This window comes from Cotesia typhae, unplaced genomic scaffold (genome assembly GCF_013202065.1).
Source record: "Cotesia typhae breed Kobodo isofemale line unplaced genomic scaffold, CoteBio_Ctyphae contig_20, whole genome shotgun sequence".
In the NCBI taxonomy this organism is placed as follows: domain Eukaryota; kingdom Metazoa; phylum Arthropoda; class Insecta; order Hymenoptera; family Braconidae; genus Cotesia; species Cotesia typhae.
Window position 1 is genome coordinate 5,768,231 of NW_027423725.1, and position 10,001 is coordinate 5,778,231.

Genomic DNA, 10,001 nt, shown 5'->3' on the forward strand with positions numbered 1-10,001 from the left:
AAGTAATTTAAATTTCATACATGACTTATCTTTACAGTTAAGGAAGTTAACTATGCTTAGTTTATTAATTATTAATAATTTATTATATATCAGAGTTATTTGTTTAAAACGGCTATGTATTTTTTTTGCTCCATTAACATGTGGCTCTACCCGGGAAAAAATGATCAGACCTGACCATGCCTGTTCATGTATGATCAGGCCTGAAATTAGACCTGATCATGCCTGTTCATGTATGACCAGGCCTGAAGTTATACATGATCATGCCTGATCAGTTCTGTTCATGCCTGCTCATATCTGGAGTACTAAATACGCTCAGGCCTGATCAGGCCTGTCCATGCCTGACCAGACCTATCCATGCCTGCTCATGTCTGTTCATGTCTAAAGTGTTAAATACGTTCAGGCCTGTCCATGCCTGATCAGACCTCTCCATGCCTGATCAGACCTGTCCATGCCTGTTCATGTCTGAAGTGTTAAATACGCTCAGGCCTGTTCATACCTGTTCATGTCTATTCATGTCTGACCATGCCTGTTTATGACTGTTCCTCTCTGACTATAGTCAGAGATATGATAAAAATTTTTCTTTGACGAAAAAAATTTTTGGTCATCTAAAAAGTGCAAAATTATTTTTAACATTACGTTTATTTAAATAATTTTGAAATAAAAAATTTATTACATTTTCTATGGGATGTTATGGTCTGCTCTGCTCCTGCCTAATATGAAAATCATTACTTATTATATTATTTAAATAAATGTGATATTATAATGAGATTCGGTTACATAAATAAATTAGGACTATCAAAATATATTATAAAACCAATTTTAACATTATATTTATCATAAACTTATTCGATACTCTATGTACTTCATAGAATTGTTACATCTAATATAGCAGCACAGCAGGCGGGAAATTCAAGGCAAACGGATAACACCAGAGTTAAACAGCATTGAGCATGGTTGGTAGTTGGATGGTTGACCGCTGGTGTTACATCCTTACAATAATATGTAATTATTTTTTTTATTTTATTTTATTATAGAGAATTGCGTACGACTCTATCAAGTACTACAACCATAAAATTAAGCAAAATAATTAATTAAAAATAGTAATGGGTTTTCAGACCTGACCATGTCTGATCAGGCCTGATCAGGTCAATTCATGCCTGATCAGGCATGGTCATTTTTCATGTCTGATCAGGGCTGAAGACTCATGCCTGTTCATGTCTGATCAGGTCTGATCATTTTTTCCCGGGTATGCTCAGTAATAAAAAAAAATTTCTTTAAGGTTTATTCCAGAATTATAATTTTGTTGTTTTCTTCTAATTAAAAAAATTTTTTTTTATTCAAAACGTATAGGTAACTAAGAATTATCTGTGTGTTCTACAATTCAGCAATCTTTCATACTACAGCAATGAACCAAGGCGTAGCTTAAGATAATAACAGACACCTTGAAAGGATTTATCGCCTATCGATATCAATTGATCTATTTTGGTATTTGCACGCAATCAAACTCAAACTTTTACTCAAAATCTTGTTTTTCGCGTATTCCTTGGAAGAAAGAAAGAAATTTTGTGTCATTGCGTCAAAAATCATAGTTAAAAATTATCGTTTTGGCATAGAATATCAAAAACTTTATGCTTAAGCTGATATTTTCAATGAAAGTTGTACATTTAAAATTACTAAGGGGATAGAAATTGATGCGTCATACGGAACAAATTAATTTTAAAAATAGAACTAAAAAAAAATCAGACATGAGCAGGCATGAACAGGTCTGATCAGGTCTAATTTCAGACCTGATCATACATGAACAGGCCTGATCAGGCATGATCATGTCTAATTTCAGGTCTGACCATACATGAACAGGCCTGATCATACATGAACAAGCATGGTCAGGACTGATCATTTTTTCCCGAGATAATCTGCATTAAAAGTGCGAGTCTTAATGTCTGAAGCCAACTAAAACTAGAAAATTTCAGACTAATAGCGAATAAGAAATAACCATAATATAGTATATTACACACCTAGGGAAATAAAGTAAGAAATGTCTCAGATCACATGTAATTGTTGGCCGAGGCGAAGCTATTTATATACTATAAATAAACAAAAGATTCTTTGAGCGAGTCGAAAACAGGGCTGCAATTTTATTCAGCGGATAGAAAACCATAGGTTTCTGCCCGCGGGAAGAAACAGTTGCATTCGTCTAGTTGAAATTGACCAGTTTCGGTAGGCTCAACAGGCATTGAAACTCGCAGTTTCAATACAGGGTATATAAAAATAAGTTTCACTTTCTTTAATAAAAAAACTTTAATAGTGTGAAGATTAATTTTCGTCGCTGTAATTATAGAATAAAATTCAAGTAATTTTATAATTTTTCCTTAACTTACAACAATTTTTAGCCTGAGTGATTGTGATTTACAGAATAAAAACCAAAAATACGAAGACATGATTTTGATCAATTTCGGTTACCAAGAACGAACAACAGTTGTGTTATGAGTGACTGGATTAAGGTTATTATAATGGAAATGTTTTTCGCTAAGCAAAAAATAGCTTGCAAGCGTCAATTTTTAGCGTGTAACAGAACCTTTTAAATACACATTTTGTAGAAGGGGTATACCTGATGAGAGGTGGAGCCCAACGCGTTTGAATTCTTAATGTAGCGGTATCGTTCAGTTAGGAGATTGGTGGGGAGTCATCTGCCTAACAAATTTACGATATAACCAAATGCACTGAATAATAGTTTGCCGGCAGACGAAATAGGTTTAAAAGAGCGAGTTTTGATTTGTTCTGAGTTTGAAATTGTGCTAATTTTAGAAAAGTGATTTATAGTTGTTTCTCATAATTATAATTTTATTTGTGCATCGCTAATTTAATCGGTCATATTAAGCTATTTTTATAAATAATATATTATCTATCATAAAATTTAAAACGTTATTTACATGTGTTCGGAGTTATATATATAAATGAATTATTTTATTAATCAACAATAAACAATTAAACATATAAGTAGATTAAAGTACATTGTTAACATTTAGTGTTTCATTATTTAAATATCATTTTAAACAATAATAATTTGTGATAATTTATTTTTGTATGGAGAAAGCGTGTAAAGACTTTACGGATTTATAGTGGGGAATTATGTCAATATATTATTAACATTTTAATTACTAAAACTCATAATTATGAACAACTTTATTTGGATAAATTTATATGTATGAAATTTGTGATAATTAAATATTGGTTTTGATTAACAAGAATGTTATACGTAAATAACATTCCAGATAACAAAATTTTTCGAGTGTGACATCCGACGATGAGTTTTTAATTTCATTGAGATTTTCGTTCCATTAATAGGAAATTCATCGAAAATTTCAACTCTCAATAAGATCACTTTTTACGGTTTTTGAATTTCTTAATTTTTAAATCAATTTTTTTAAATTAAATAATTTTAATGAAAGTACGAACAACATAAAAACTTAAGTTTTAAAAATTTTCAACTTTGTAATGGAACTATATACTTTTAATTAGTATTAGTTATAAACTTATAAGTATGATCGAAGTGCGAAAAGCAATTGATCTGTTTTTGAAAAATGTATTGAGTTAGTTTTTAAAACTTTTTTTTTAATTCTAAGAATTTTTGACACAGAATAAGTTTAATTCACAATTAAATACGGAAAAAGGAAAAATATTCAGCAATGTGTGTGTTTATAAAGACTTATGGGTTTTTTTTAATACGTAATAATTTTTTTCGTGGATTTCAATCCTTTAAATCTGTTAAATTATTTACTTTTTTCAATATTTCTATTGATTTGAAATCAAATTTTAGAAATCGTAGAATTCATTATTCAAAACCTATTAGCTTCCACGAAAAAAATATATATGAAAACATTGAATGTTGTTGAACAAGCAATGATTTAAAAAATGTACATCAAATTTACATTTTTTTTCTTTGCCGAAAACGTATCCTAAAAATTTTTTTATGTTTTCTTAGATTGTTTTGTATATCCGTTCACAAATGATAAAATATATAAATTATTGCTATCGAAAACAGATTAAAACCGGCAAGTTAATAGCTTGAGTAAGCCATTTATTATCACTGTTTCATGAAAAATTTCAAAGTTTCATATTTACGAACAGATATGTGCAACCATATGTGAAAATATAGAATTGTTGATATGCGTTTTTGGCGAAAAAAAAAAATTACATCAATCAGATGTATTGGGATAAAAACTTTTTATATTTTTGCTTATAAGTTTTCATATATTTGCATGAAATTAAATCGGAATATTGTTTAATTTTAATTAAATAATTTTTTTTTACAATTATTTATAAAATATATTCTATCAAACTATTATATTGAATTGTTGTTTAAAGTTCTGAAAAGATCAATGCGATATTTGGAACAAACACGTTGAATTGCATTGAAAGAAACGTGATTACATAAAAAAAATCCAGTAAATATTTAGAGATAGTAGTTTTAATAATGATATTCATTCATTTACAACAACAATAATAATACATTTTGTGTAAAAAGTTCTCAGGCTTCAGAAAAAAATGTCAAAATTCATTCATCCATTAGTGCAAATCCAGAAACGACGTTTTTCATATTTTTCTTGACATTATTTCTGTTCATGAAAATTAATTTAAAAAAAAAAAAAAAAGAACGATAATCAAAATAAAAAATCCATCAACATAGGATGCCGCATATAGATGTTTAATCAAAAAAGAGAATCGATGTGTAAATCCTCGAATTGCATTAGAATTTGATTAAAACATACGTCTTGTAGATAATGGCGACGGATTCGGTAAAATATGTTGGAATTTTTTATATTAATTGATTCATAGATTTATTTTCAGCTTGCAAACATTTTGTTTTCAATTATAAAGTTGCATTTGCATGTTTGTGTAATTAATGGCTCATTATGTTGAAATTTTTCTCTTACATTCTCGAAGTACTTTTAAAAATTGGAGTATTATTTCATTTTATCTATCTATTCATTGGCTTTTTTTTATATTTTTATATTGTATGTATAAACTACAATCATAAAGTCTATCTTCTCGTCCAAAGTTCAAGTAATGTATGAAATATTGCTTCTGATTTATGACCTAGGGCGTTTTATTTGAATCGTTAATATTTTCTTGCAGGTAAAAGTATCAGGCATTATTATGAATCGATTTGGTTATATTATGATTATCATCAATACTTTTCTAGTAGTTACCTGGTGCATAGTAATTTATGGTTGTATGTATACCTGGCAAAAAAAAGATTTAACCAAGTCTGGGTAGATCTCGCTATAAATGACTAGATCAAATATTTTAATTTTTCGAATTGTTGAATAAATTTATAGAATGCATTATTTATTAATGTGACTAGAGCTTAAGTAAAATTCAAAAGATTTGTTTTATTTTTTTTTATTTGTTATTTATAATTTTTATTACATGAAAATAATATTAGTTATGGTTAATTTCATGACTATATCGTGATTAGTTACTTATCCATGTACTTATAATCAAAATAACTTAATTTTAGTGATTCGTGTCCCTTAAATTCTACGGCTGTTAAGCTGTTATAATAATTAATAACAATGTGTATTACAACATTCATGATGGGTTACATCAGTTTAGTATTATTATAAAGTCTACATTATTTTTATAATCTTTTTTTTTTTTTTTTATTGTACTAAATTTCTATATTATAACACTTTTTTAAATGAGCATTACTAATTTATTCATCATGAGACAGCAGATCAAAATAGGGTTTTGAAAAAAATTATGAAATTTCGATTGATTCTCGCAGGCAACGTTATTAGAGAATAGTTAAAAGAAAATGTTTCTTCGAAATAGCAACATTAAGACACTCAATTTTCAAAAGCTACTCACGTTTTGAGGTCAAAGAACTTAATTGAATGCTGCAAATCTGGTCAAAATCAATTAATAATTTTTAAAGATATTGCTGCCTGAGAAGTTTAAAGAAAACCTTTTTTTTTTTTTTTTTTTTTTAAGAACTAAATTTAAAAAGCTAAAACACATACTAATCTAAATATTTCAAAAAAATTCAGTTAAAACATTACAGCAAATTTCGGGTTTCGCGGTACAATAAAACTATAAAGCTTGAATAATTTATCAGGTGAAATAAAATAATTTCTTAAATTTTTTATCTTAAATCATGCAAAAAGTCTTTATGGAATAAATTTTGTGTACTTAGTCTAATAGTACAATGCTGATCGAAATAATTTGCATTTTTTTGATGTAATGAACACTCATTCTAAGTAATGTTGTTGACATGAACGATAGATTCTGGAAATTCAAGTTAAGAAATTTTTATCTTAGATTCTCTTGCAGAAAAGTAGACATAGATAAAGTTGATGAAAATAGTTTTACCATGGATAGAATTCAGTGGAAAATAAAGCTTTCAATTTATAATTGGGAAAATTGGTGTTCAAATTTTGACTTAAAAAATTCAGATATTTTTTTCTGTTTAATCACGAATAGGTCGAATATTTGTATTTGCTTTTCATACATAAGAATACTACTTGAATGATATTCGTATGTATATACATATACGTATGTGAGACAAAGTTTAAGTACCATGCCATGCATCTGCAGATAAAGCTATATCAAGCCTGATAAAGCTATATCAGGCCTGATATGACTATATAAAAAATTTTGATATGGCCATATCAGGACATATCAAGTCTGATCAGAATATTTTTTCACGGGTTTAGTTTTTTTACTTATAATACAATTATTGTTTCTGAAATCATATTAAAAAAATATTTATTTTTCGTGCATCTGACTACAATAAAAACAAACATTATCTTATTTAAAGGAATCATTACGGATTTATCAAATTTCACCATATGGATCTAATTTATAATTATAAAAGACGCTCATCTGAACTCAGGTTTTCCGAAAAAAGTTCTGGACGTGTACTTGTTATTTGAATATTGATTTTTTAATCAGAAAAAATTCACTTCCTGTGATCCAGTGATCACCTTAGAAAATGTGAAAAATGCGTGGCGGGTTTAAATTTTAAAAATAATATTCGAAAATTTTAATGTGCATCGCGCAGTATAAGATGTAGGGCGCTGCTGCAAGTATTTTTAGCGGGAAGCTGGTTCAGCTGATAAGAACAAGTTATTTCATTATTAAATAAATATTTTCGTGAATGATAAAAGCACACGATGATCGATGTGCTTAAAGTAGAATGGTTCACTGGAGAAAATAATAGAATTTGACAAGCTCAGGTTAAAGTTTTTTGGGGTAAAACATATAATGTGTGTTATTGCTTTCCTTTTTATCGGCGAGTACTGCTTTTCTCATGGTCTATTACTAGCTCACTTTTGCTTATGGGTATGTTAATAAAAACTTTTTCCTTTTTTTAAAAAATTATTTAATATGGATCAATAATATATTCAAAATTCAGATTTTTATCCTTACATTGTCTGAATATCCGATCAACCTTGAAGTAATAGTGGGAAATGAGTTATGGGGCCACGTCATCGAAGATTTTACCACAGCAAAAAATCTAAGATCAGACGAGTGATTGGTCGGAAATAGTTAACATAAATGTAAGTATGTTATCCGATGAGGTATACATCGATTTTAGGGAAAAAACACTCTTTTACTGTTATAGGTAGCATGTAAGGTGGAAGGTATTTTACATTAAAAATAAGTCCAATGTTTTCAGAATGTTCGAAAATAAAAAAAAAATAAACTAACACGTTAAAAAATAAAGTAGATCATTTTTGTGAAAAATAATGATTTACCAGCCAAAACGTAGAAGGCGTAAACTTATATGGTTGCGTACTCCCAAATGTTAGGTATCTAGGCGTTCCCGTTTCTTCTAATCCTTTAGCCACTTTTTTGTTATTTTTCGCTTTTCTTCTTCCGTAATTTAAGGGGGATAGCCACTGTGACGCTGGAAAAAATAGGCAATTTTCGGGAATTTTTTTTACTAGGATAATAAAGGAATTTGGGGATCGGGTTTTTTCTGTTTTATAAAGTATATGTTGAGGATAATTCTCCTAAATTTTTATTCAAAAATATTTTGTTATCACAAAGTTATAAACATTTTTGTAGAGCACCAAAAAAATTTCCCCCTCCATTGCCGGTACTGTAACTCAAAAACGGATTATCTGAAACAAAAAAACCAAACGGCATTTTAATCTATAGGAATGTCGCTATCGTCGCACGTAGGGGATTTTGAAAATTTTGATTTGAGAAAAAATGGCGCCATATTGAAAATTTTTCGTCTTTTTCCTCATTTTTTGGACTCAAACAGCCTTTAAAAATCTTAAAAATTGAAATTTTCAAAATCCCCTACGTGCGACGATAGCCACTAAGTAGACGAATACGGGGGAAACAAAAAATTGAGAATCGGTTCATATTTACGAAAGTTACAGTACCGGAAAGTTTGAAAAAGTCGTTTTGAGAAAAACGCGAGTAAAGTTTTAAGAAGATTCTCGCAACTTTAAAATCTAGTCTTTCACAAAATATTCATACTCACATCAAACTATCAAGTCCTGGGCCATATGAGGGTTCTTCCTCCTTATCTTTAGTATTGACCTTGACTTTTTTATTTTTTACTGGCCGTTTCCATGCGGCTTTCAGCAGCTTTAACCCGAGTAGCGTCGCGCTCAGCGCAGTATGAGTAGAGTGTTGGTCCTACTTTAACATCGAGATTCTCTAATATCTTCAGAGTTGCTAGAGCCCCATCATTGAATGTAATTGTTGAAATATATAAAGCTATTTCAACAATAAGGGAACAAGAAGAATTTGTTTTTGGGGCGAGCTGCCACACTAATGCATTGAAGCTTTCATTATTATTTTGTGTAAACCCACCGACACATCGTTCCAATAACTCTGGATTCGATAGATCTTCATAAATCGGTATTAAAGCTTCCGCAATATCTGCAGGAAGTGGTGGTTTTTCAACTAATGAGTCCAAAGTATTTGTTGCCACAGCTTTTTGAAATTGACACCACGAATTTGCACCTTCAGGACAAAGAAAATGCTGCGGATCTTCGGGTGATGAAAACTTGTGATAAAATGTTTGCCAAATAGCATTATACATCTCATCAACATCATTAGAATGACGTCTGATTGCTAAACCATAATACTTTGTAAATTCATTAATTGCTTTGTCCGTTAATCGACCTTTCCCACCTAAACTTTTCTGTGTATTTTCTTCTTTTCCTGTTTTTGTCTTCTTGTTAGTTCGTTGCTTCTTCAAAGCCCTTAGTCGACTGCCCATTCGTTTTTGCACGTGATTAATACATTCCTTTTTTTTTTATCTTCACCATGTCCCCATACGGTTTAGCATCACAAATATTTTTATACGTTTTAGTGTCACCATCACCTATATAGTTTACATACTTAACGTTATGTAATAACTCTGATCGCATAAACATCTCTTTTATTCCATCTACCTCCATTTGTCCAGAAGAATTTTCATGGTTTATTGGACAGTCTAGAGCATGGTCTTGCATAAATTGATCGTATTCAGCTGTTCCTTTTTTGAGCTCATTAGCGCACACATCTTACAATAACTGGATTTCATACTTACATCTACGATTTTGCCAGTGAAGTAACCAATTAGAGAAGATATACCAAATGAAGATTTAAACCCTCTTTTCTTCCAACTACCGTCACCGGAGACAGAAATTCCAGGAATGTCATTGGATTTTAAATGCTTGCAGGTTTCTTGGATTTCTTCTTTAGCAGCTTTTTTCAACACTAAATCACAACAGTTTCTAGCTGCATTTCTGATTTGTGTGACCAGACGATCGTAAAAGCTATGGAACATTGGTCGTGGTAAATCCATGAAAGCACAAAATCTTTCAGCTCCAGATAACCCAATACTAATTATCCGCATTGCAAAGATGAAACGGCGATTAATTTCATACGCATTCTTGATGAGTGGACATGAATTTATCAAAACTGGATCACATTTTTGCAATTCACAACTAGTTTAAAACCTAATCCTCGAATACTTGTCTCAGTAAAGT

At 30.0% G+C, this 10,001-nt stretch overlaps 1 protein-coding gene across 1 annotated transcript; it reads right to left on the bottom strand.

Annotated features, from left to right (window-relative positions):
* Window positions 1-8,569: 8,569 nt before the first annotated feature.
* Window positions 8,570-9,572, bottom strand: LOC141537904 (uncharacterized). The gene is made up of 2 exons (XM_074259109.1): window positions 9,560-9,572; window positions 8,570-9,463 (listed from the first exon to the last, which is right to left on the bottom strand). The coding sequence occupies exon 2, from the start codon at window positions 9,245-9,247 to the stop codon at window positions 8,570-8,572; it is 678 nt and encodes a 225-aa protein (XP_074115210.1). The 5' UTR covers window positions 9,248-9,463; window positions 9,560-9,572.
* Window positions 9,573-10,001: the final 429 nt, after the last annotated feature.